The following is a 27,803-nucleotide window of genomic DNA, read 5'->3' as shown; positions in this document are numbered from 1 at the left end:
TCACTGCCTGCAGCTACACAGCACGTTAAAGGGCTGGTTAAGATTCCTCGAGCTTAAAGATCCCTGCAGTTCGCAAGAGCCTAAAATACCAACTAAAAGATTTAAATCATTTATTTGCATGTTCTGTTTTCACACACCTCACTTTAGGGGCAGAAATTTATGATACATTCATATTCACTTTGAACTCCCAAGTGTGCATGAGCAGCTGCAATAGCCCCAGCGTTTTCTTTCAGGTTTTCCTGCAGGATAAGGCATTTCAGCAGAGCAGGGAGCTGCCAGGGCTGTTCCAGGGAAGCCTCGCTGCAGCTAATGTGGTTGCTCTCACAGTTGGAAGCTGCTGGCCTGGAAACCCCCTTGCAGTTCCAGTTAGGGCACGAAGAGCCAGTAGGAAAATAAAGTTCTCAGAATTATAAATAGTAAAAAAGGAAACGTATGGCTTGTGTAGCCTGTCCAAGGCAGCCCAGGTGTGGCCCGCTGGCATGTGTGTTCCCATCTATAAGCTTGGCAGCAGTCAACCTGGCTGGTGGGCAGTTTCCACACCGGGGCAACCCTCCCACAGAGTGTGCAAGTCTGCAGCGAGATGAAGCGCCAGGTATTGAACCAAGATGAAGTGCCAGGTATTGAACCACAGCACCCAGGCCCCAAAGCTAAGGCAGAGCCAAAGGGGTGCCAGCACAACCACCTCTCTGCCGAGGGCTGGGGAAGCCTCAACACCCGGGGCCAGAGTCTTTCAGGAGGGAATCATGCCTTTATTCCGCTTTCTGTCTGCCATGACTCGCCGGTTATGATTAGCTCTTGTGCTTTTGTTYGCTTCCTTCTTCCTTCGCTCCTGCACCGTTTCCCGATTCTGCCCGTGTCCCTTCACGTTCCCAACCACGGCCGAGCTGTCATGCTTGTGCCTGGAGTACATGGGGGGAAAAAAAAAAAAGATATCAGAACAGGCACACTGCACAACTGGGGAACAAAATTCAGAGAGCCTRAGGAGAAAAAAAAAACCCAACAACCCACGATGGGAGGAGTTCAGCCCTGCAGCTCTGAGCTCCCTGCGGCAGGAGCTTTCTGCAATAGCTGAAACAGCAGCAGCTAGCACAGGCAGTAAGCTCGCTCATCAATCCGCATGCCCTGAAGTCGCTAGCAAGCCACTTGTTAGCTACAGCAGAGCCAAGGTTTCATCCAGCGAGGGAGATCCTGACTTACCCCTTCCTGGCCAGGTAGGAGAGCCGCCTGGCTTCAGCTCTCTCCCTCAAAAGGGCCGGGTCCTGCACAAAATGGTCCTGCAATGGGAGGAAAGAAAAACCATCAGCGCTGTAGTGAATGCATCAGCATTAAGGGCTAGAGCAAGGGCAAATCGGTTGCGTCATGGAGAGCTCATTCATCTCTTCTGGTAGAGCCAGCAGGATTGATATCTGAGGCTTTAAATGCAAAACCTGACAGAAAATTAGAGTGGGACTTCTTCCCACATCCAGCAGCAACACATTTCCCAGCCCAGCCTAGTGCAAAAGTAACTGGTCACTCTGAAAACCAACTCATTCTCCATGTTAATGTTAAAATGCTTGTGCTTTGTAGGAGGAAACCTCGTGGAAGACACTTAACAGGTGAAACAAATTATCAGAAATCTTAATGCAACTCTAATCACACACTTTAATGTCACCTTAGCTCTTTCCTTTTCAGCTTCATCCTCCTCTTCATCTTCCTCCTCTTCGTCATCTGGTCCATCCTCCTGTCCTTTGGGTCTCAAGACTTGAGGAGTCGTGAATGGCCTGAAAATTTAGATATGATCATTGAAAGATGAAGAGTAAAGCTGCAAGCAGTTTGCTGAACAGCGTATCCTTCTCGTCATGCATCACATCTCTCACGACTAGAATCCACCAGCTTCACAGGTTTGCTTCTTCTGCAAAGACRGACACCCAGGAGCTGCTCATACATTTAAGCTCCCGGTGCAATAAGTACCCATGGAAGTTCTTCACTAAAGAAAGTTCACTTGGAAGTTGTTATCAGAATACAGTCATTAACTGTTCATTAACTGTTCCTACTGCTTCTCCCAAAGGCAGGTGGCACTGAGCACCTTTGTGCAGGTGAAAGAGGGACGGATCCAAGTGCCACACCATTAAAGGCCAACCACACACACAAAAAGACTATTTATATGCAAAAATCTCACTACAATTTACAGGGGGAAAAGAGGGAAGGAAAAAAAAAAAAAAGCAAAGGGAACACCCAAAGATGCATTTTGACTTAAGGCTAGAAATGGTGACATCTTTACAGTAATTTACAATTCCTGCTTCCTGACAGTGCTCTTATAAATCACAACAGAATTTAGAAGGTCACTCTCGGAAATGCTAAACCAGCTTTTAAGTGATGGCTTTCTATCTCTGGGTCATAATTCCAAAATAAATATTCTGTGAGTCCCATTACTAACTAACCCTTCGCTCCCTGGAGGCCAAGTGCCACTTACTGCCAGTTGTTCTGGAGAGCACGCACAGTGCGTCACCAACCRGGGATCACAGACAGGCCTCCCATTGGCAAAATGTAATAGTCTGATCACACACTTTGCAAAATTTAAGTTTTCTTAYTAACTAGTCATTCTACTTTACACTGTCCAGTTACATGCAAGCCTCATTATTCAAAATAGCTYGTTTCCCTCTGCTGGAGGATAAATATCCTCCAGGCAGAAGCACTGCAGTGTGCAAGTTTCAGCACAAAGGCCCCTTTTAGAGCTGGACACTGAAATGAGGTAACAGCCAAGTCTCGCAGGCAAAGAAAGTGGAAGACTGAGAGCCTCCTGCTTGCATGCCATGGCAAAACTCCCTAGGGACCAGGGAGAAGAAAATCCAAACCTCCCTCTCTGCAGGATAGAAAAAAAAATAGTGACGGAAGGAAAAGGACGGTTTGGAGCACCCACGTCCTCACTGAGGAGCAGAACGAAATCCAACGTTGAACAGGTCTGGGCAAATTAGGTCACTCTAGATGGCAGTTCCCATCATTTTCCCATGTGTTGAGGATATGGCRCCTACCTCCTGCTAATCAGCTCATCATCCGAGTCAGCATCATTTGCTCCCACTTGGTTTCCATCATAAGTGTCATCATACTCGTCCTCATAGTCCTCCCTGTAGAGCTGGGCTTCTCCTTGCTGCACAGGAACCTCCTCCACGATCACACTGTAATGACTGTAGCGCTCCTTCTGCTCAGCAATCAGGCGCTTGTCATTGAGCAGGCTCCTGGTCGTGTCCTTCTSCCTCCTGTACACATGGCATGCAAAGGGAGGGGCAGAAATAGAAAGGCAGTGTCAAGATCTTCCATACATAYATGTGTTTTTCCTGCTAGTAAGCAAAAGCTGAAACAATAGAAGCAGCATCTCAAATTCTGCAAGCACCATCTAAGCCTATTCCCCCCCCACACACCCGAGTTTCTCTGGCCACTAAAAACAATCACTCTAGCATGGAGCAGAGCAGTTTTTAAACAGAAGCCCAGCAAGATTATGCAGCACATAAGAACAGGAACTGCAGAGGGACACTATCACTGGAGACAGAGGCCAAAACACAATTATATTGAGGCTGAAGTTTGGCCAAGATCCAGATAACATCAAAAGTCCCATGAATCTGGAAAGGCGAGTTGTTAGGGCTAAGACTCCCATCTCTGAGGTGGCTCTCCAAGGCCCGGAGTGCCCTCTAAGACAGTGCTGCAGAACTGTCTCACTGCGGTAGCACGCGGAGCTGCAAATCAGGGAGCGGGACTGCAGCCGAGCAGGTGCCGCACGGACACGTGCGTTCCCGCAGAGGCAAAATGAAAAACAAATGTAGTTCAGAGATGTGAGATGCAAAATACGAACACGGGGAGGGAGAGCCAAAAAATTGCTCGTGTGGCAAGGAAGGATTTGAATAAGCAAGACGGAAAATGAAAAGCAGAACAAAGAGGAGACTCGGGCTTCTGAGGCAGCTTGTCTTGATGCACTGCACGTACAACCCTTAAATGCAATCTGTAAAACACTGAGGAGGCAAGGAAGCTGTAGCTATTTTAGAGAGCAAATGCCAAGAAACAGAAATTTGATGGAGGTATTCAAACACAACCATGCCTCCAAAACTGCTATGTCTCAAGCTGCACAAGCATAAACTCTCCATTTTTCAGATGAGCCAAATACATTCTACATCACAAACGAGGTTTGTGAAACTCAAATGCTCATCAATCAGGAAAGCTTAAAGTGAAGATGGGAATTTCACTTCCAACTCTTCCCAGGATATCCTGCGGCTCTCCAAGTCTAGGAGAAACAAGTAGCAATGATCTGCTGGAGATGGGAATGTTGTTAGAGGAAGAATCTGCCCAAGATAGATACTCGGAGTACTGAGGATTGTCAGACTTGGGTGACATAGCAGCAAGCACTGGAAAAACAAGCCAAGGAGGCTGATTTCTGCTAAGCATTACTGACCAAGATAACATGATAGACACATTTGCTTTCCTTTCYTTCCATGACTCATTGTTATGTGTCTGAATTTAGCTGCAAAATGGGCCCTAAAACACATGCGGTTAGTTCACACATACTGGATAACATCTTCTGTTGTTATTCAGCACGGGACAGAATTAAACACTTGATAATTATTTCCTGTTGAGCCTGCCCGATGACTGCAGAGGTGCCGCAAAGCACTGAGCTCTAGGCACTGATTCCAGGAGAAACAGCGCGGTAATTCTCATCCCACGGCACGGAGGACATGCCCAACCTCAGGAGCCAGGTTTAGCTAGCGATTATAGCTGGATGGGCAGAGGCAGCAACGATCACTTTGCAGGACTGGCACAGAACATTGTGTATCCTATTACATTCCTTTCTGTGTGCTGCTTTTTCTTCTCCTGCCGGGGTGGCTTTCTCCTTCATGGTAACCAGCCCTGYCTCAAACCGTTTATACCTGTCTGGAGAGCAGCAAGCACAACAGGACTCAGCTCGACCCAGCTCCTTAAGCATTACTGCAACGTCCTGCTTAGCAGGAACGTATTTTAAGCACAAGTACAATTTGGAGAGAAAAGATTCTGAGAGAGATGATAGCAGGGAACAGCAGTTATATTTTGAATCCAAAATGCAGGTCTGGAACTASGTTAGGAGAACGCTACTATTCAGAAGCTTGGCTAAAGCATTAGTTTTTTGCGTGTAAAACGAGAACTACAGAGGAAGTTACACTTATACTGCTGAAAAACACATTTCACCTTTATGGAGCTTCGAGCATTAAACACTAGAGAGAACAAGTAAGCTATAGCTTTTGCTTTGATATAACCAGCCTTGGGCAAAGGATATACATAGCTGGTTCCAGTTACCTTCATGTGTTAAAAAAACCCCAAAATGTTAAAGTGTTTGTAGTCCTGCAGCAAGAGCTTTCTCCATGTAAAAAACTGTTTCGAAACGGAGACATAGCCCGAGGGARGCCAAACTACACCAAGGACAGCAGTGTTAATGGGAGGATAATCCTAAGAGGTCAAGTAACAGTACAAGAGAAGAGAAGACAGCTTTCCCAACGAATGGAGAAGGCGACAAAACCTCCCTGGAGGCAGCCACCCCAGCAAAGCCACGGGAGCAGGTGAAACATGGCAAGCGTGGCAAGGAGCAAGGTCCTCCAGCCCCGCTCAGGGACGACCTGCAACCTGGGAAGCTCTGCACATGACCRCAGAATGACTGAGGCTGGAGGGGACCTTTGGAGTGCAACTCCCCTGCACGAGCAGGGTCCCGGGACACATTGTCCAGGATCCCGTCCAGGCGGGTGATCTTACAGGGACTGCCTAGCTGCATTACTTCATACCCTGAGGTCACTCTCCTGAGTGTGAGGAGTCATCTCCAACCTCGCACAATCACTCACACAAGGAAAGAATAAAAAAAAAAGAAAAAAAGAAACCCCACAACTTCAGGAGAATTGGGAGATAGCTACACACGCCTGTGCACAGGAGGCACAAGGTGGTCTGAGCACTTGCACAAGCAGGGGGATATATGAGAAGGGAGGACTGCACCTGTGAATTCTGAGTTACAGGCACTTCAGAAGTCATTATTTTGCCCAGAAAACAGACTACTTTCTTGTCCAACCAAGCCAGGATAAATGCTACAGTGCTGCTGCTGAAAAGCTGTTTGGCTCTTGGGCCAGAACTTCTTTTCTTCTGCCAGTGTGATGCAGCTTTGCAACCGAGAGCCACATGGCCCAGACTGCAGTCAGAGTTCTATCTACCTTCCATGGAAAGACACATCCTCATAAAGTTCATACTTGGCTGATGAKAGAAGAGCTTTAAAGGGCATCTGAAACACATTGACCATTTTACTGCAGTCCAGTTAACACTGGTGGGAGCCAACTAGGCAATACCAAACACTCTAACCTAACTTTGCATAGCCTGACATGGAACAATATGCCAGGTAGGCAAAAAAGCRAAGGAAAAGCCCTTCTGCAGCAAGCATGCAGCAATGAGAACAGCCAAAGGTATTCAGTGTTACCAGATTTTGAGAGTAACTGGATACTGCTGCTTCAGTTGGTTCTGAAACAAATTGTTTAATCTCTCTTTTGAGTCATGATCTCATGGTAGCAGAGATGGTTGCTTTTCAGTATAAATTTAACATGAAAAGCAAGAAGCAARAGCCAGCCATTACAAATGAGGTTGGCAGAGCAGTCTCCAGCACATACAGAGGAAATACAATTGGAAAAAAAAACCCTATTTTCCCAGAAAAAAAAAAATCACGTGGGAAATGCTTTTAGCAAACCTTAGCTCCTGCCATAAAAATATCCCACAGAAATCTTGTAACAGGAAGCTTGTAACAGAAGCCAATTTGCACGTTCATTGATATTTGAATATTCACATTGCACGTTCATATTCACCTCTTGACAGGGTTAATTAAGGGTGGGCAATACTTACCGCTTGCCTTTCTGTATCCGAGAAACATCCACTGAATCCCTACTGAAAACATCAAACTCATCATTCTGGAAAACATTACAGCGAGAAGTCACTAGRGGGGTAGGATCCGGCTTTAGCTGTCTGTAATTAAAAAAGAGAGAGAGAGAGAATGAACAAAACAGAAGGGAAGCTGAGGAAGAGCAAGTCTCCTCCTTAAGATCTCAGTTTACTCTGGGTCSATGTCGCAGTCATCCCCAGCTTGCTGAGACACTCTTGGTGGTGTCACAGATTGTGAAATGAAGGGATTGCAGYGTTCACCACATGGCACTAATCTGAGAGAAAAAAAAAGCCACCATCTTTGCAGTTTGCCTTTGTGGGAAAACTAAAACAACGTACAGAAAGTTAGAAGAAAATGCCCCTGTTCATTTAAGAGTGAATAAAATCCAAACTAGGAACCTAGACGATTCAACAGAATGTCTGCTCTCAAGACAGTGACTCAGTAAAGTCAACACTAAGTATGACGAATTACATGCTGGAAAAAAATTCAATAATTTGCTGCTGTTGATTTCAGGATATTTATCTCCCTATGGTTCCTTCTTAATTCTGCCTCAGAGTTGCAGGTTACACTTGTTCAATTTATATAAGTCAGAGGATCATTATCATTATCATTACATTCATTTTGTTGGTGCCGTTAGCTCAGCTGGGCATCTGAAAAAAGCTGTTGCRCTCACTTCTAAAATCAGCAGTAATCAGAATTCTGCATTTGCTCCTGAACCTTTTGTTTCTAGATGCAAAGCGGCAAGAGAGGRAAAAAAAAACATCCAGTCCTATATTCTGTAACTGCTGGCTCTGCAGTCCTAGCTGAGGGAAAAAAAATAACCAAAAAGCAAAATGAAAAAGCATCTTCCAAAAGCACATCTCATCTTTCATACCAAAGTCAGCAGTTTTGGTCAAGAGTATTAAGGCTGTTGCAAAATAAAGATTATTTATTTACAGTATCGCTTTTCTGATAAAGACACTTTCCTTTTTAGTGTGACAATGAGACAGCCTGTCCATTCTCCCATGAAACATGAACAACCAGCATATTCACATCCTGACACTCGGTCAGGACCTGCTGTTGTACTACAAGCACATGCTGTCAGCTGCTGACAACTAGAACAACCCAGGTCCTCTGCCAGCTACAATTCTTCCACTTCACACAACACAGAAGTAAGCCAAAGTCTGGCAACTTCGTCAAGAGGCAGATAAAAGTGGGTCTGAACTGCCATTTCCAATCGCTTCCCAATGTGACTTCAACTGGAAAAMAGAAGTTCTTCAAATACCATATTTTGCCCTGCAGGTTGAATTCCAGCTTAATTAATCCCTTTGAAGATGCCCTTTCCTGCAGGAGAGCTGGGATGTGAACATCTATGACCTCGTCTACTGCTGCAAAAGAACTTCTGGAGCAGCCCTTTTATTGTTTCACCTAGGCTAAGTCAATGTCTCCATGATGGGATTTTAGTAGTTTTTGACTGTTTAATGGGCAAAAGCATTTGTGCCTCCCCGTTACAAAGACGACCCAGCCCCTGTTGTACTGAAGCACTGAGTGTTCCCATCCTCTGCAGGGACAGAATTGAGAGTAGGAAGTTAGTGACTGATGGTAATGAGAAGCTGTCGTGGCAGCTATCCACCCAAAGAAAATTCCTATGCAACCTCTTAGAGCTCTACAAGTTTAGAATCTTCAGCAAGAACAACGTTAAATGATAAGCCACAAACTAAAAATCAAAAGGCATCAGAGTAGTGCTACATAGTCTGACTCGCACCTTTGCATTGTTCGCTCCAGCTTCTCCAATGACGGTACCAGCTTATCTTCTAGGATGTTGTTGATCACTTGCTCCGTGTTGTAACCATATTCCTCCAGGCAGGCCAGGATGAAGCCCTCGCCAAGGTCTGGCAGCAGGTCTTTGACTTGAGAGATCAGCGAGTCCAGCTCCACGCCCGACACCGCAGCGATGGGTGCAGCCGCTGCACCAGCGCACTGTGAACACACACACCCCGCAAGGAGAACCGCTAGCATTACTGGAGAGAGAGAGCAATTGAGGGAAGGCAGGGAGACACAAGGCAAGACGGAAGACAGCAATCTGGGTTATCAGAATTCAACAGAGAGAAGACAAAGATTGGAGAAATCTCTGAGATTTCTCATAGGAGATTTTGAGATTTTTCCTAGGAGAAATCAGCTAAGCTGTTTAGGTAATGGGTATAAATTAAGAGACAGGAAGTTTAATGTCCAAACGAGGAAGAATTTCTTTACTGTGAGAGTGAGAAAGCATTTGGACAGGCTGCCCGGAGAGGTTATGGAGTCTTCTTCTTTGGAGATCTTCCAAACCCGCCTGTGCCACATGCTCTGGGTGCCCCTGCTTGAGCAGGGGGATTGGACTAGACGATCTCTCCCTTTCAACCTCAGCCACTGTGTGATCCATGACTAGGCAAGGTTTATGACACAGAGTTGGATGTACACCTACTTCTGTCTATTCCTGGGTCTTCCAGCATACTCCGGAAAATCCCCTCCTCAACTAACATCTGGATTGTGCATTTAAAAAGTCCCACACAGCTTCACACTGCGGCGATGAGACACAATCTCTGAACAAATCACAGCAAGGGGAAAAAACAAGGCTAAGGGCATTGGAAGCACTCTGCTCAACGACAAAGCCAGGACCAGCATCCAGGACCAGGACAAATGATAGCAAGAGGCCTGTAGCCAGCAGTGTCCCCATGGGTCGGTACTGTTCAGCTGACCTGGCTGAAGGGACAGAGCACACCCTCCACACTTTGGCTGAYGATACAAAACCAGGAGGAGTGGCTGATACATCAGAGGACTGTGCTGCAATTTGGAGGGACCTGGACAGGCTGGAAAAATGAGCAGACAGGAACTTCATGATCTTTAACAAATGCAATTATAGGGAGGAATAACCCCAAGCACAATAACCCCAGGACAGGYTGGGGCTGACCTGCTGGAAAGTAGCTCTGTAGAGAAGGACCTGGTGGACAACAAGTTGACCACAWGTCAGCAACATGTCCTTGTGGACAAGCAGGTCAATGGTATCTTGGAGTGCAGGAGGGAAGAGATTGAGGGAAGTGACCCTCCCTCTCTGCTTATCTCTGTGAGGCCACATTTTAAGTGCTGCATCCAGTRCAGGGCTCCACAGTATGAGAGTCATGGAGCTACCAGAGCAAGCTCAGCATAAGGCTAAAAGGAAGGCATGGGAGCATCTTTTATGAGGAAAGGATAAGAGAATTTGGCCTGTTAAGCCTGGAAAAGAGGAGGTTCAGATGGGATCTTGTCAATGTGYGTAAGTATCTGAAGGGAGGGTGTAGAGAGAATAAGACCAGATTCTTTTCAGTGGTGCCCAGAGGCAACAGGCCCAATCTGAATCACAGAAGTCTCATTTGAACATGAGTAAATCTTTTTTACTGGGAGAGTGACTGGGACAGGCTGCCCAGAGAGGTTATGCAGTCTCCATGCTCGGAGATATTCAAAACCCACACRGACACTGTCTTGAGCAATGTGCTCTTAAGCAGGGGGATTGGACTATATGATCTCCAGAGCTTCTTTCCAACCTCAGCTCTTCTGTGTATTAGGATGTAGCTTGTTTCTCATTTCAGGAGGCACATGGGCTTGCACTGGCACTTTGCAAAGGCAAGATGGGAGAGGAAATCCCACTTCAGCTCACGAGCCATGCAAAGCAAACCACTCTTCACAAACGATATGAGGTCAGAGAGAACAGAACCCAGTCCTATACAGACAGTTGTTCTTACCTCATCCTCTGATGCATACGCAGCACCAAGCTCTCCCAGGTCCTCAGAATTGTTCTCCACCTTTGCTGATGTTGCATTAGATGCTGCTGGTGGTGTTAGATCTTTAACAACTTGTGCTTTTTTCCTATCTTCTCCTTCCCATGCACTTTCCACTGCTTTGAGGATATAAGCTGTCCTGGTCTCATCTCTAAGAGGTAGCATTAAGGATACTTTTCATGTTTTAGACATGCACAAACTCACATCTCGCCACGAACTAGCCCTGTGTTTTCAGTGATTCCCAAACTTGTGTCTACAACAACTTCCCCTGATCCTTTTTCTTCACCTTAAAAAAAAAGCTTTCCATCACCTGCTGCCGGTCACGCAGCTCACAGACAGCAGCAGAGGAAGGGCCACAGGARCAAAGGAACCTAAGAGCAGCCAGGTTTGCAAGATACTGAGATATAAACCTGTTGACAGCAAAGGATACAAGGTGGARGATGCTTGCTGAAGCAGAGAGACATCATCTTCAACAGGAAACAGCTCATCATAGTCACRGAGAAACCTAAAAAGGCAGAAGCAAGCTTAATGAGTCGAACTCAGGTGCAGGTTACCTGCAGAGCTGGCGCATGCTGCCATCCCTGCTAYGCAATGTGACTTTCACACGGTCCAGAAAGGAACACACACAACCTCCTACACCCAATATTGAACTTTGGCAGCACACATTGTCATGTCTGATTTTACCCTCCCCACTAACCCACCACAGCCAGTTTTAATACTCCTCAYGACATTATGAACCATCATCCAGCACCCTGTTATACAGAAAATGATTTASGCTTTCGAGCGTTGGTACTCAGTACCTTTGTGGTCTGGTCATCCCTGTTGAAAAGCAGAGATTAGTAATAATGGCCAAACTTGTCAAGCTAGCTATACTAGCTAAAGCACTAGCTTCCACTATGCAAGGTTGGATTAAAAAGTGAGTACATCATCATTACATTRCAGCATCACACAACACCCTCCTCAGCTTTACAACCAAGTCTCTACTACAACCTGAGATCTTCTTACAGCAGTTTTCCCAATCAGTTAGAATGATTCTAATTCCCAAGTGCATCGTTAACACCCTGTAATAATGTCACAGACAATTCTGCTGTARAGAATGAAAGAGGAAGGCAAGCTGATCCTCCCCCTTAGGTCTCATTCAGCCAATCTCACCTCCTTTCCTGAAGCACTGAAGTGAAGATCTGAAGAAACTCCTCAATAAAAGGCTGAATATTCTCACAACTACAAAAAGCATTGGAATAAGTGAAAAAAATCAGTGACAGACCTACCACATGGCAAAATCTCTACATCCTGCCTTGCTAGCCAAACTAGTAACACTCATGATTTAAGGAAAAACCCCATCTGAAATCAGATTTTGGGCCACGTTTTGGCTTTCAAAGGAACTAAGACTCAAATCGACACAATCTTTTATGGCTACAATAAATATTTCAGTAAGCTAGATCTAAAGTCTTATCCCAATTAGGCTTCTAAAACTTATGACAGACTTTCTAAACTATAGTTTGATGCCTCAGACTTGCAATAAGCACAAAAGGGTGTGGAGAGCTTTTGTAATTGCACAGTATTAAATGTTTTGGGATTACACCACTAAACCTCCAAGAAAGTATGTGCTCACCTGTGCAAGAATATATGCCAAGCACACTCCTATTGCAACCGCTCTGTTAAGCAGCTGAACCTCTCCTCTCCTGCATCAAGTCACAGAGCTGAAGCAGGACAGGACACCCTCTGCAATGGGCCAGTACTAGGGCARTGCCTTTTCTCAGAAGTTGGAAGCATCATGGTCACAATAACCTCAGCTCCCATCCATCTGAGAATGAGTTTCTGGATCCACCCTTTACTTCACTCTGTTCTTTTTCTCTCTCCAGCGAGAATATGGCAGAAATAGCTTCTTCCCTGCTATCCAGGAAAACAGCTTTCTGATCTCAGACAAAGTCTTTGGACATGATCCCAAAACAAATAGCAGTAACTGTTAATTTCCTCAAGTAAATCCAGGAAACAAGGAACAATTTTCTCCTTGATGGCAATCAAGTAATTGACTGGTACAACAGAGCTCGAGTGCCAATACCTGCTTTCTAAGATGGGCTGCAGACAGATTTGGTTTATAATGATGTGAAAAGCTTCCATCATCTTCTTCCTGGAATGGGAAATTCTCCTCCACAAATCAGCAAACACACTTCAGAGTGGAAAACAAACAAAATCACTGTTAGCATCAGCACAGGAAATCTGACCCTCTAACAGACTCCTTTCTGCTCCTCTACTGGAGGAATTTCATTAGCTGAATTGTTTCATTGCTGCAAGGATCAAAGATTAGAGATGTTTCATAATCACGGATTAAGCAAAATCCATGCTCTAAACGAAGCTGCTCTCAGCCACCAATTGACCAGACGGCTAGACAAATGAGATCTCATCTGTATCAGCATCATCTGTGCTTTACAATGCCACGAGACCTCATAGAGATGTCACTGATCTTTTTGCACTCTATTATAATTTAGATCCATCTCCCATCAAGCCCCTTCTGAGAGAACAGTAAAAAAAAGCATTAGTCACCCCACTGCCCCCCAAAAAGGTTCTTTGGGAACTGGAAAAGCTGTCTCTCTGGAGAGCTTTGAAGCAGCATAAAAAAGGTAGAAGGGTTACAGGGGTGGGCAAAACAGCATGAAGTGCTTTTTTTAGCTAAGCCCTGGGAGACCATCAYTGAAAAGCCAAGCCTTTTCAGACATCTTCACCTGTTGTCTTCAAAATGCCTCTTCTTAATCGCGGATTCCAGCTCAGGAATTGCCACTTCATAAAATGAAGCTAACCTGTATTAAAAACAAACAAACAAAACCAGGACAACAACACAGTAACTGTCAACTGAGGTTTAAAAAATAATTTGCTAAAAATAAGTCATATGGTTAATTTCATTAAATTCTCCTCACTAGCTAGTCATTAGTACCAGCCTGTTTTGTTATTTTTCCCCCGAAACACAAGCAAACAAATATGTGATAGGCAAAGAGCAGTGCTCTGAGGAAACTATCAACATGTCTTTGAAGTCGTAGCCAAAGAAATGCATTTAAAAAGCATCATGCTACTGAACAGAACAGTCTGCCCAACTGAGAAACATCCCAAACACAAGTCTCCAGTCTGCAAAGAGCTGATATGCTCAAATCTTTCATGAGACACTCCTCTTACCCCCAAATCCTCAAGGCTCTATCTTGCTATACTAAAAATATTGGATATGAAAGCGTAAGACTTCATTGCAAATCTTATCCTATTCGGCTCTGCTTTAGGCAAGCATTTAGATGGAGGTATTCAATTTAGAGAAAGCTTAAGATGTTTTAATAGGATGGGGTCAGGGAGAAACAAGCAAACAAAAATGTCAGTTTGGTCCAATTTCCTATTTTATGTGCCAGATAGTCCACACTGACCCTTTCCACTGAGGCACAAAGCACCAGGAGATGGTAAGAAACCTGCCCTCACACAACAACAACAGGTCCTGCTCCATCAGTAGCCAGCTGCTAGAACTAATGTTTTACTGCTCTTTGCCCAAAAGCCACGGCTGCTGAACCGAGGAGCAGAGGCTCCATTAGGAACATTATGTGCACATCACAGAGCGCCAAACATGTTAAATGAGTGTCCTTGAGGCAATGGMGCAGAAGCTGGTTCATACTTTCATTTATGGAGAGAGATTAGCAAGTGCCACGAGACTGATTCAGGCTCCCAGAGGTGCCAAAAAGATGACATGTAATTCTGTTTTCCCTCCCCATGTTCCAAAGCCAAAGTTCCAAAGTGGTTAGTCCATATTGAGGAGTAATGAAAATGCTGCTGCTGTACCAGTGCAAAGAGATCAGGGCTTTTTATTTTTCCTCCCCTAACATCGACAACAGAATTAAAAGCACAGGCTTTCCATCTCTGAGTAACCAAGCCTGCAARCAGCGTGGCTTGCCAAAGCAAGCAGCCACCAGCACTCCACCAACCTGCTCTTCTTTCAATAATCAACCTGACAAGAAGTTCCAAAGAGGCCAGAAACCTGCACACCCTTGAGCAGTATTACTCATTCTGTGGCATAAACCATTTGGAGCTTATAAGACTTGAGAACTTYGCAACACGATTGGAAACGTAAGCAAGAAAAACAAGGGTTTGTTCACAGCAAACAAAACGAGGGGAACAAGGCCAAGAAATTAACACTTCAGGTTATCTTTAATAGAGATTGATACAGCAAGATGAGCTGAGGGCTTAAAACACTTGGAGCAAACAGGGTAAATGCTGATGGACTTGCAGCCACTGTGGAAAGACGCTCCTGGCACGGTCCTTATGACCATCCTGACTCATTGCCACTGCAATCCAGCTAGACAAGTTGTGACAGTGCTGGGTTGTCACCTTCTACCAGGAAGATGGCACMGCTCAATTTTTGCCAAAGCTCAGAATACTCTCTAACTTAAAAATTAGGTGTAATATCAAACAAATGCTTTCCTGGGCGTCACAGTCCATCGGAGGCTTTCTGCTCCCCTTGATTCAGGTCCTACACGGGGAAATCATCTTTGTCCACAACTTGTCTCTCTTGGTACCTCCAAGCTTTCCAAAGCATGCTGAGCACTATCTAGCTGGCTCTTAACAACATAGAGGTCTGCCCAGCTCTAGGCACTCTAAAGAATAACAATGAAGGTGAACTTTAGGCATCTATACATCAGTTTATTTGATTTACTGGGAGTCTATGTACCTCCACCAGTGTGAGCCCAGCAGTCTATGCTCAACCTGCCAAATCTCTCAGCACTGGAAGAGGACAGAGCAGCACAGGTGGTATTTCARCATCACTAATACAAGCTTGGGCTGTAGTGAGAGGTACCTGTAGCAAAAGTCATGTTTTTGGAAGGTCTGGCAAGCCAATGGAAAGACATCAAGAAATGCCCAGAGCGTCGTGCAAGTGTCACATAAGTACAGTACAATATCCTTCAATTCCTGAAAGAGAAAGGGCAATTAGTGTACGCGTGGGGAAGTGGCACAGGCTTTCCTAGCAACACAGAAAAATCCACTCCAACAGGCACACCTCCCACGTTTAGACTTGAAGTCTTTTATTCTTGACTGCAGGAAGAGTCTGCTATCAACCACAAGCATGTTGGGAGTTACTGGGTACAGATGCAGAGAGAGACAGCACCCGTGCTTTGCAGAAACACAATCACAACTGCTCACTCTCATTAAAGATTCGGTGAAAGAAAACTCTCAGCAGAACCTGTTTTTCAGCGGTGTTTACCCTCCATAAGTCTTTCACCTATAATATCCTTCTCCATCTAGCTGGAATCACTGGATAGCAGTAGGAGAGTTGATTTTGGCAGTCCATTTCACTGTAAAATGTGTTTCCGGGGTAGCTGTAAAAACTCCCACGTACAGTCCATATGACAAAGATTCTGTAGAAAACCCTATGCTCCCYGAGATGGGGTCAGCCTTTCATTATGCATTTACACAGCACCTAGCACACAAAACCTCTGTTATTTGAAAGTAAAGCCCACAGCTGTCAAACAGACAGCTCTGAAGAAAGTATCGACTCTGATTATTTTAAGGATTATTTCAAGACTTCCGTAAGAGGTTCTGTTCATATGACAAACAGTGAAACAATAACAAGGAACCATGTGCCGTATGAGACGTCATTATCTGGGGACAGAATGACTCTCTGTGGTCTTATTGTGCCACAGGCTGCTCAGTCTACAAACAGTATGGTACACTGAGTGACAACTATACCTGGAGAGGCATGTTCCCAGGAGTCACATTTACTCTTTCTTCCAGTTTCTGAGGTTCAGCAGAGGCTCCTTCACACTGCAAGCCACATTTGTGCAAGATATTGTTGAACACCTRGATCAAAAGAGTAGAAGGGTTACGACAGGGGAAAGCAGTCAAACATGTTTTATCCTGTAAGATAGCGATRTAGGAGCATCCTACACTCCGATCACTCCATTCAGCCAGAGAGAGATGCAACTCTGTCTTGTGTGGGAAGAGTTGTGCCAGCTGAAAGTTGCAGCCTACAGCAGGAAAGGCCACACCAGGCTTCTGACCCCACACGCGACCTGCAAGCAACTCATGTGCAGCTGCATAGAGCAGAGGTGCCGAGACAGGGACCACAGCCTAACCCAAACCTTTAGCTAGCCGAGAAAAACAGCCAGTAAGTGCTACCAACACTGATGAGGCCACCCACAACACAACTAGCCCTAGGGAGCAAAGGGAAAAATGGGAAGCTCATGTTAGCTACTGCTTCTGAGCTGCTCCCAAGACTCTTTCTGCCTTTCCCCTCTGAGATCAGCAGGACAGATTTTATGGCTCTTGACTAAGATACATAAATCTGGGGAAAGGCTAATAAGAGCCAGGTTCAAGATTACTGGCCAACTTTGGTGTAGGATCAACTTAAAAACAACTCCTGTACACTTGCCTCTTAGGACATCTGCCTTCCTCAACTGCCACATGGACGGGTGGCTAAAAGTATTGACGTTATGTACCTGAGGTTAATATTACTCATTCACAGTGCACACAAGCTCCTGTAGCAGCACCTTCCCCTTTCAGTAATGGGGTAAACACACACTTTTATGGGTCAGGTATAYTGTGTCTTCTCTGAGCTACCACATACACACACTTGAGATATACTGCTATCTCTCTGCAGTGGTTAACAAAAAACACTGTAAAGAAACCATGAGCCTGTAGAGAAACTGCTCTGACACGGCAGATCACAAACAATTTCTGTTGCTCTCCCCCAGTAATTCATTTCAAACTTTAGTCTTGCATCCTAGAATAATATTAATATATGAATATCATTAATATGCAACATATTTAGCTCTAGCAGTTCCTTAACACTTGCAGGGGAAGAAGAATGTGAACTTTCAAAAAACCAGGTGATACGGCATGCCTCTTGAGGTGAAAATAATTTTCTGCCTTTATTTGTGAATATATGTGAAGTTTTTGAGGACCCAAACAAGACATTTTTATGGCACACAAGGGTCAAGGCATCTCAATTTCCCATTAGGTTCAAAGTGAATCCTTCCTGCCTCTGGGGAAGATGTGAACTGCTCATAGAAATGAAAGATTAGAAATGGAGAGGTGCTGGTATAAGTTGTACAACAATACATTCCTCCCAAGTTTCATTTACTCCCGAGAACCTGCAGCATTAAAACCTCAGACATTTGACTATGCCAGGTCTTAGCTACCCATCGTCTCTATTATGTTGTTCTCCCCTTTGCAGGATGAGACATGAAGAATAGTTGTTTTGTATGTGAATTGCCTAGAAAATAAATCCTCAAGATTAATACGAAGGAAATGTCAGAAGCAGGAGGAATGGCTGACAAAAATCAGCAATAGTTTTAAAGGTTCCAAAGCTGCTTGACCCCCACTATCACTAAATAGATAAAATAAGGAGCAACAAGGACATGCGCCCTGCCACATGTGTTTCTTTCCTCCCCCTAACCTATTCTGCACCAGCATCTAGATGAAATCTGAGTCCCAGGCCAAGCAGAACAGCAGTACCTGGAGGACAGTGGGCAGAGTTTCATCTAGGTCACCGAAGTAACTTGGTTGCTGCGTGAAGATATTTGCTGGAGAAAAGAAAGAGGGAGAAAGACTATTTGCCATCAGTTCAGACATTGACACAAAGAGGCAGATTTGCACCAGAAGATGTACTTGCTCCAACAACCTGCCTCCCCAGCTAACGTTACTAATATTTAAGGCCTTCAGAAACACATCTATGCCCAACACATGCACAGCACCTCCTGCTATCACGCCAGTAATGAGAATTTGCTCATCAGAGCAGGGCAAGGAGAGGGTGGATGATTCACACTGCACGGGCAGAATCAATGAATAATGTAAATACTAAACATTTCCAGTTCCTTTTTTTGACAACTCGAGTTGACTTTTAATTACCGATAGCAGTTTGGCATACACTAGAAAACGTTCTGTAGAATATTTTTTAAACTTAATAAGGATTTAGAAATACCTACTATTATATTACTAGGGCTTCATTACCTTTACAAAATACTTAACCAAGTAATGGTGCATCATAAATCCCRGTCAAGTATTAGAGAGGTTACCTATTTTCCTGTGAATTACTGTTCAGACTATGAAAATTAACAGCGTTTCCCAGCAAGGACAGAGCACAGCTAAGAATTATGAGATGGATTTGGGAAAAACTTATTCCTTGATAAAAGCCTGAGGTTTATGAAGTTATGAATTATGCACCAGAACCACTCATGCCATTACTGTAACAACACAGCATGTACAATCAGGTAAACAAATCACTGGTCACTCACATGCAGCATTAGTGTGCTGCACTTGAAGGGGTATATATAATTCAAATTAAAACATTTTAAAGCACAGATAATTTAACTTTGGATTTGAAAAAACTATCCATCTTTGTTACACACTCTTCCTATCCCTGAGGCTTAGCAGGCAAATTTATAGTGAAAGTTACTGAAAAAGGAAGAAGGGATCAGCATGCAAAAATTCAACAGTTTATCTTAGCCTCGTTTGGCAAAAAATCTTGTATAAATAAGCTGCATCACATGATCTCTAGCACTTCTCATGTTAGTCAACTTGGAAATGAGACAAGAGTAACTACCAAAGAAAGGAAAACGTTTCATTATACAAACTGCAGACAGCCTGGGTTAGAGTTTATAAAGAGCAGCTCCCTTAATCCAAGCTTAGGTAACATCCACCTGAGCACAGATGGAAGAGTAAATCCAAGCTTAGGTAACATCCACCTGAGCACAGATGGAAGAGTAAATCCAAGCTTAGGTAACATCCACCTGAGCACAGATGGAAGAGCAAAGACCACAGATAKYTWGTTCYCTYKTSAMRAGRGAACWARMTAAATACAGAACCTAAATGAATATATCATCCCTTCGTCTCACAGGTTGTAACGTCCAGGGCTGTCCAAGCAGTTGCTTAATAGGCATTTGCTGCTAAGACTGTCTATGCAGTGAGATATCTAGGGGCAAGCAAGAGCTTATGCAGTACTCTGACATACGCTACTCTTCGAAGGCATTACATAAATCAGCATCTGCATTGAAGGTTCACATTCTCCCAATTTACACAACAGCAATTCCAGCTGCACACTTGCTAAGCATCCGAATCTGGAAACAAGAGCACTCGTGTCAGCAGCTGSACTGTGCCCCATCTTCTAACCTTCGTTCCTTCTTGCTCAGAAGTCCCTTCTTTGTCCCTTCCACTCTTTATCTTGATATTATGGAGTTCTCATGCTCCTCTTAGGGTGGCTGAGAGCACTTTTATAGTTGGATTGGGAAATAACTGCTGAGGCAGGACTGAACCCTGGGTCATGCCTAACTCTATAAACACAGCTCAGGACAGCTACACAGCAGTTAATAATATATTTCTTGRCATAATGAATCTACAAGGAAAAAAAATGTCTTGTTAAGAAATTATAGATGTTAGTTGGTGTTGAGCAGCTTGTTTTCAGACCAGGAATCTCAGCAGAAAAGCCACTCACTGCCTACCATTTCACGAGTAAGCAAAGGCTCATATTCAAGCTGTTCCTTCGCTTTAACTAACCAATCATCTTCTGGAGCAGGGGACTGTTTCCCTTTCCAAAAAGCACACAGAGATCCATGATCTTAGGGATGTCAAACAGGAAGTTGTTGTAAATAATTTCTCCAAAGACAGAGGGAGTGATAAAATGATCCTAGGAAGAAAAAAAAATAAATGTAATAATCATATTTTAATAAAATCTAACATACAATAGCATTTAATAATAATAATCTAAAGGATAAYCCATATTTTATTCTGCAGGAATTGCAACTTTCAAATGACACTTTTAAAAAGACTTTTCAAAGCTGTAGTAATGGTGTTATTTCATAAAAGGCAGGAATTGTGTCTATAAAAGCTCCTACAGACCCCTCTACCCCTRCATGCCCAGCAGCTAGTAACTGCACCACCTACCTCTTTGGACTCACTGCTTACACAGCTGGGCTGCACCCTGCATTGAACTGATCAACCTCCAAGTTAAAATAAGGATATTTACAGCTGTTGCAGTTCTCAAATCTGGCTCACTATGTTGGCAAATAAACACTTGGGCTCACACAGCAAGGGATCAACTCGGGAACAGGAACAGCTTCACTAGCATGGACATCAAAGAAATACACAAAAAAAAAAATCAGAGCCTGAAGTTCTTGGTAGCTTGATAAACTATAATTAAGGCACCAACAGTGAAAGAAATAGGAAGAAAACCCAGGATTCCTGAACTGCAACTCTATACCTTGACTGCTAAAACATATCACACTCAGGACACCTGACTCCTAACATTCAAGGAATGTCTTCTAACATCTAGTCCATCTAGTCCAAAAAAGTCCACTACCTCTGAGACGGAGAAGCAAAGTAAAACGTGATTCTGGTGCCAGTGCATTTTWAAAGACTTGCCTATGATGGCAAAAACTTTAATCACGGTGCAAGTTGGTAGATGCACAGTAAGCGTGGTCTACCTCCTACCTGAGGAGGAGGACCTGAGCTTTAGGCTGATTAGGTTCTTTTTCTAGATCCCCTGCTGACTGCCTGCACGACAACAGGCTATTCATTCTGCTCAAGTTACTCAACTATAAAATACTTTTCAAATGCTTGTCTGCCTCATTGGAGTAATAAGATTTCATCAGATCCTGGAATGAAAGGCACCATAGAAGGGTCAAGTGTTTCTGCTGAAGTGATGCCAATCACAGGCTCCAGCACTCCTTTCACCTGTTCCTTCCCTAGTCCTGCAGTTCCCACTTGGAGACCTCTCCTCAAAATGTCTTCAGTGTCACCATTGTGACAAGGATATCAAGGGAGAACATTCCTGAAGCATAAAGTGCCTCACACAGCCCAAAGGGCATCGTGGTAATTCCAYAGCTGCACATGACTTGTACAATTACAGAGGAATATATCTTTTATTTACAATGGCAAAAAAACCCCAGTAATTTAGAGAAATTTCATTACGCATCCAAAACCTGGAGAAAGTTCAAAGAGAGACAAGCATTAGCACAGGTTGTGTGACACCACATGGCACAGAGGAGGTGGTGTGAGGGAGCAAACATTTGACTACCAGTGGCTCCAACAGTCCTTTTTATGTTCTATGCAGCCAGACACAAGGCCACCTCACTCTTTTTTCCTCTTATTCTAGTGTACCATAATGCCACATGTTGCTACCCTGTTATTGCCTAGCTGCTTGCCTGGCTCTCCCTTCTGTAAGGAATCATTACATATTTCAGCTTAGAATTATCATCTCCATACAYAGAAACTGGCTGTCAAGAAAGAGGTAGCGAGAAGAACACATCTACGACACGCAAACAAGAAATATGYTTCATTTTCTCCACTTGTCTGTTTTTCTAAGCTCTACAGCCCAGAGCGCCTGCAAGACAAAGAAACCTTTACCTTGGATTCCTTGTGAGTGGACATTCTGAGGAAAGTTAGAAACACACTCCGATGGAGACGTTTCTGCATGTCGTTCACTTCTGGATGGAAATCCTGCAAGGCATCATACTTGCGTGGTGCGTAGCAGAGATAGGAATCCAGACATTTCTGAAGTGTCTCATCAAATATTACCTTATGCGACAGAAGAAAATGGAGAGAAGGGCATGTCATGCATTTGTAGGCGGCAGTGTGCACTGGAAGAGCGAGAGGCAGTCGAGTTGCACTCAAAGGCATTGCAGTTAAATTTAGAAGCGCATCAAAACATCCRAAGATGCTAAAATGATTCACATATCCATCAAATCCAACAAAACTCTCTTAGATAACCATACTGAAGAAAAAAAACGTTATAAGGAAACATTACATTCTTTGCAGTCTAAAAARTAGTAATCGAAATGAAAATGCCTGACAAATGTCACAGCAGGCACACGAGAGTCTTTACTGAGAATGCAATTCAGGCTCGTGGTGTTTACGAGCACTTATACTGCTCGTATTTTTTCTGCAATACCCACAAAGCATTGTTACCTGGCACCAAAATCTGTCATGAGGCAAAGCCAGAAGCCAGTCCAGATCATCTGCAATGAACTTGGCTCGCTCCAAGAATTCTTCTACCAAGGCAGGGTCCCTGGTGATAGGTGGTGCTCTGTATAGCACAAAAGACCGATCTGTTTTTATTTCTGGATGCTGTGGAAAGCCAAAACATAGTATTAAAAATATGAACCGAAAACAGGAATCCGCATTTACCGTTTGCTCCGCCAACAGAATTTTAAGAAACCGATGCAAAACTATACTCGAAAGAAGCACTTTGTCTTTCAGCTGTCCGACAATTTCCCACTTCCTCATATTTAAAAGCAGGCAATTAGTGGATCTGTATCATTCTTATTTTTCAGCAACATTTTCAGATATATGTGCTTCATAACTAAGCACACGTTGCTCCCTGCATCCTATTAACTGAAAGCCATGCAGAAGAATCCTCCTACACCTCCAGGACAAGGACAACAGCTTAACACTGGACCTTCCAAATGCAACCTGTGCTCTCTTCCTTCTCCACACCAGCTCCTGAGTAATATTCTGGACCACTAAAGCCAGAGAAGAAACTTTCTGCCGTCCTTCCTAAGAGGAGGGAATGCAATTTGCTTAAATTCTCCTATCTCAGAAAACGAATCCTGTTCGGCAGCCGGCAGCAGCTTCCAGCTCTGTCTCAGCCCACCTGTACTTCCCAGGAAGCCTTCTTGGATCAGGCCATCCTGGGCTCATGGCTGGTTTTGCCCAAACCTCAAAAGAAAATCACTGCTGGTTGAGGGCCTCGTTCGGCTTTCAAGAAAAACACTGCTCACCAATGCTGGTAAAGTCCTCAGCTTCCCAGTCTTTGGATCCTTTTCCGTAAGCTGGAGCTCATCCAGTGGCAAGGCTGGCATTGTGATGACTTATTCCTGTCCTTAACAAACACAACAAACGCCGTTTTACAAGACCGAGAGCGTAATGAAACAGGTTACAGCCTTACCAGAACACCCTAACACTGTGTCTGGAAAGAGATTTATGCAAAAACCACCCAAATGCCAAGCCTTTAGGAACACCCAAGAGCAACCTGTGCACGGCTCGGAAGACACTTGTATCACAGTGCTGTAGTCTCATTCCTGAGAGGCCAGAGGCATCTTTTGGGTCAACAGAAATATTTGGAGCTAATATGTTTAAAATCTATATGCTTACCATAAACTTTATAAATATATATGGTTATAAAGTCAGAGCTCTCTGCTCTGGTGCCGAAATCTTTTTGCACCCCATCTCCTGACATTACAAGCTGGAGAGGCAATAAGAGACCTCCTGCAACCATCCTATTAGGAATATTTTTGGTTCTTATGTTTTAGATTTGCTCACCACTCCTTCAGATAACACACATTAAAACACAGGACGGGGCTCCCAAACAGAGCTCTCCTTTTCCCTCTCCATTTCCTATGTGTGTTCCTGAAGCAGGTTCACAAAACCACCCCTCCACCTTTCCCAGCATTTCAAGGMGCGGCAATACTTAACTTTCTGAAATACAACAGGAAAAAAAAAACCCACCCACGAAGCGAGCCCAACCTTCCCCAGGGAGGCTCATTCTGACCCTCGCATCCCTCGGAACGAAGCCTCGGAACGAAGCCTCGGCCGGGGGCAGTGCCCCGCGCAGCCCCGTGTCCCGGGCCCAGCCACCTTCGGCCCCGGCCCGTGTCCCTGTCCCCGGCCCCCGGCCCCGGCCCCGGCCCCGGCCCCCGGCTGCCGGCTGCCGCTCCCCCCCCCGCGCCCCACTCCCTCCCCGCCGCCGCCATTACCGGCAACCGCAGCGCAGCCTTTCCGCCGCCGGGCGGAAGTGCGGGAAGGGGGCGGAGCCCACGGGGCGGGTGCCCCGCCCCCTTCACGGCGCTGGCGGGCCGTGCGCTCATCCTGGCCCCGCCCCCTGCCTTGCGCTCATCCTGGCCCCGCCCCCTGCCGTGCGCGCGCCCGGCGCGCGGGGCCTGCTGGGGGCGCTGCGCGCGCCCGCCGCCCCTCGGGTGGCGCCGGGGCCTCGTTTGTGGTTCAATGGCGTTAAACGCAACGGTTTAATGGCGTTGCGTTTTAACGGCGTTAAACTGCAGAGCCGAGCCCCAAGCCGGGACAAGCGCCCGCGACGCTGCTTCCTCCTGTGGCACCGTTTTTTTCAATAAGCAGTATTTTTTCCTTTTTTTTTAGCACTGTAGATATGAAGGAAATGTATAGTTGCCATAATCCAACAAATAGCATGAAAGGCAATTTTAAAAATAGGCTTCCAACGTGACTATTTTTATCCACAATGTTGCCTTGTGGTAAAAAAAAAAAGCCTCTAAACACACTGGATTTTTTTCCTTGGAAAGACAAGCCCCTAGAGCAGCTGCGGTGTGAGGGACAGCAGATCCCATGGGGACAACCAGGGCCTGCTGTAGGCCGGGGTCTCTCCAACCCCCTCGCTGGCTTCCCAAGCTCCGTTTTCCCTTTTCCTTTTCAAGGAGGTTGCTGTGTATGACCAGTCCGACAGCGCAGGATAACAGTAGTTCTTGTCAGTTAATAAAGGCACAGCTCATTTTAAGAACAGATTGTGTTTGTCAAGCTTCTGGCACGCCGAAAGCACGGGAATGGGACACCCTGCAACCTGCTYGAATCGCCTTCCAGCCGCAGGACTGTTGGAGCAGGGGGTTTGTCCCAGCTAGGAGTTTAGGGACTGTATCCTGTCTGTTTTCCTCGCTGACTATAGGGAACTTCCAAATTTGAATCCCAGGTTAGATGTGAAAATAGCCTAAAACAGACATGGTGTCATGCCCACCGTGATGGGGCTAATGGGGAGGGAGAATGTATCCAGCTTCCAGCTCCCAGGTCTCCGGTGTGACCCTCAGGGAATGACTGTCCTGCAGGATCCCCTGTCACCTGCCYGTGGGCAACACGTTATGTTCATGCAACATGTTATGGTCAACATTCAGCTGTTAAGCCGGCGTTTTCCCTCAAGCAAGAATCCAGCACGGGTGKGTTCTGTGGCTTTCCACATTCGGAACAAAATTATCGATTTGGACTTGAAATGTCATGACAGATTGTGCACAAAGCTGCAATTTTAACCGTTCTTTGGTCAGATCAGTTGAATTATTCATGTTTATTTCCTCTTCTTGGCCAACCTTCTTCCAAAGCAGCAGGAGAGAAACTCCAAGGGGTCTAATGAGGTTACAATCTGTCATTGAACCGTTTTGAATATCTATTCCTCTTCTTTATTTGATCTTTGTTACCTTATCCGTAATGTATTGTGTGCTTGATCTCCTAAAGCTATGGGGAACTCTGCCCAAAGGACTGGAGATATTACCTGTAGATGTAGAGCTGAGTTGCAGGTATAACTCTATGTATTGCCGATGAAACCTGGCAAATTTGCTAAGCAAGTCACCCCCAAAAGTGCAATTGTTCATGTGTGCAACATGCAAAAGATCTTTTACCTCTTCACCATAATAAAGTCAAATCTGATACTAGAATGCAAATCTAAGAGGAAAAACTGCTTTTCACTAAGCACAACATTCAAGTCCCACTGGTAAGTTAACTACTGGGCCAYGGCACATAGGTAGAGGAGAGCATCAATAACCCGCTCTCAGCCACTAAGGTCTGCTGCAAGTTACTCCTCTTGATCCAAAGTCTTCTGAACTTACTGGCTAAGTGTGTTTGGGAACAGTAAGTGGAGAATTTCTCCAACCAGAACTTTTCAGGAAGAAAACTTTTATTCAAAGGGATCTTTCTTCTGAAATGATTCGTGGCTGGGTGGAAGTTGTTCAGTACCAAACGCAACTGGGAAGATTATCACATGGAACAGGTCAAAGCCTGGGAAGAGCGTCCTGGTTCCGGTAGCACCATCACTGTTTTGTCAGATATTTACCAACAATGTCCTTGACTTGATTGCTGTTGTAAGGTCACTCCAAACTTAGCTAGTGAGAAGACACAAAAGCAGCCTTTCAATTTGAAGCAATGCAAAAAAAAAAMCACCAAGAGGAAGACTGAAACGCTGGCACTACCCCAAGAATGCAAGGATTTGAGGTCAGTCTGGTTTTCTTTGCAGGTCTGTCACGAAAGCTACAATACAGCATTCAGCTGAACACATCTGAGTCTTTCAAAGCGCCTACATTTTATCAAATTCAGCCTGACAGTCCCCAGTGGCAGCCTGGGGGCTGGATAAAGTATCTCCATCACTTACAGTTGTGGAAGACAAGATACTTTCCTCCTGCTCACACAGAGATCTCGGCCGTTCCTGGCCCGAGTGACCTTCCTCCCCGTGTGCAAGTGGGGCCGGGCCCACCTGCTGCCCCCTCATCTTTATCGAAGGACATCGTGGAAAGCCTGAAGAGACCAGCCTGACCCTGGCTCAAGCTCTTTACTTGCAGGTCTGAGGACCCAGGAAACCCCATCGGACTGTCACTTCACACATTTCTATCTAGACAGCTATAAATAAAATACAAGAGTTATGAAATCAACAGAGGAAAATGTCGATGTAACCTAAGAAAAAAAAAGACATGACCATAGGATGAAACTCCAAGTTGTGGAAATTGGTCACTGTACTTTCTATGTGAGCAAATGCTCTACAGTAATAATAATGGAAGAGCAAAGCCCTGGACTTTGTAATTTTTCGCAGCAACTCCACATTTTTCTTTTTTACATTTTGTCTTTTTATATTTTAACTTACTGAGAATTTGTGGAAGCTATAAGCCATCAGCAGCATGTTCTTGACAGTTATAAAAGCAGAGGTGTTGGCATTAAACTGTTAAACCTGGTAAGATTCTGCAATAATGAAGTAGTTTTTTTTCTCTTTTCTTTTACTCTCCAACAAACCCTTTCTGAGTCTATTCTTCGCATGAAGTCTCATCTTCGAGGGTTTTTTGTTTCAGTCACCAGTGCAAAACAGTGGGGATGGCCCAAGCTCGTTCTCTGCACAAGGTTGCTCCTGCATAGGGACGGGAATAGGACTGAGAGGCTGAGGGGACATTGGCCTGGCACGTAGGTCAGGGCAGTTGTTCTATAGCTGAGAGTTTTGGCACTGCAAGTTCCCGTGGGTGGGAGCTGTCTCCTGCCTGCACCCACTTACCACAGTGGGCGCCCTCCCGAGCGAGGTACTCGAATATTTCTGTGAGATGAAAAATTATCAGCTAAAATACTTCCTGGAAATCCTCTCCTAGCAATACTTGAAGCAAATCATCACTCTGAGCAAGTCA

At 44.9% G+C, this 27,803-nt stretch overlaps 1 protein-coding gene across 1 annotated transcript; it reads right to left on the bottom strand.

The window, feature by feature from the left end:
* Window positions 1-278: 278 nt before the first annotated feature.
* On the bottom strand, window positions 279-23,642 carry ASCC2 (activating signal cointegrator 1 complex subunit 2). Its single transcript, XM_026040181.1, has 19 exons — window positions 23,415-23,642; window positions 22,603-22,761; window positions 22,042-22,212; window positions 20,194-20,323; window positions 18,157-18,224; window positions 16,390-16,500; window positions 15,500-15,612; window positions 13,401-13,475; window positions 12,740-12,847; window positions 11,830-11,898; window positions 11,108-11,182; window positions 10,642-10,828; window positions 8,649-8,863; window positions 6,868-6,987; window positions 4,958-4,960; window positions 3,012-3,236; window positions 1,652-1,760; window positions 1,198-1,274; window positions 279-899 (listed from the first exon to the last, which is right to left on the bottom strand). The coding sequence occupies exons 1-19, from the start codon at window positions 23,493-23,495 to the stop codon at window positions 731-733; spliced, it is 2,265 nt and encodes a 754-aa protein (XP_025895966.1). The 5' UTR covers window positions 23,496-23,642; the 3' UTR covers window positions 279-730.
* Window positions 23,643-27,803: the final 4,161 nt, after the last annotated feature.

This window comes from Nothoprocta perdicaria, unplaced genomic scaffold, assembly GCF_003342845.1.
Source record: "Nothoprocta perdicaria isolate Ctin4 unplaced genomic scaffold, notPer1 scaffold_250, whole genome shotgun sequence".
NCBI classification, from domain to species: Eukaryota; Metazoa; Chordata; class Aves; order Tinamiformes; family Tinamidae; genus Nothoprocta; species Nothoprocta perdicaria.
This window is presented reverse-complemented; position numbering and strand designations above follow the sequence as displayed.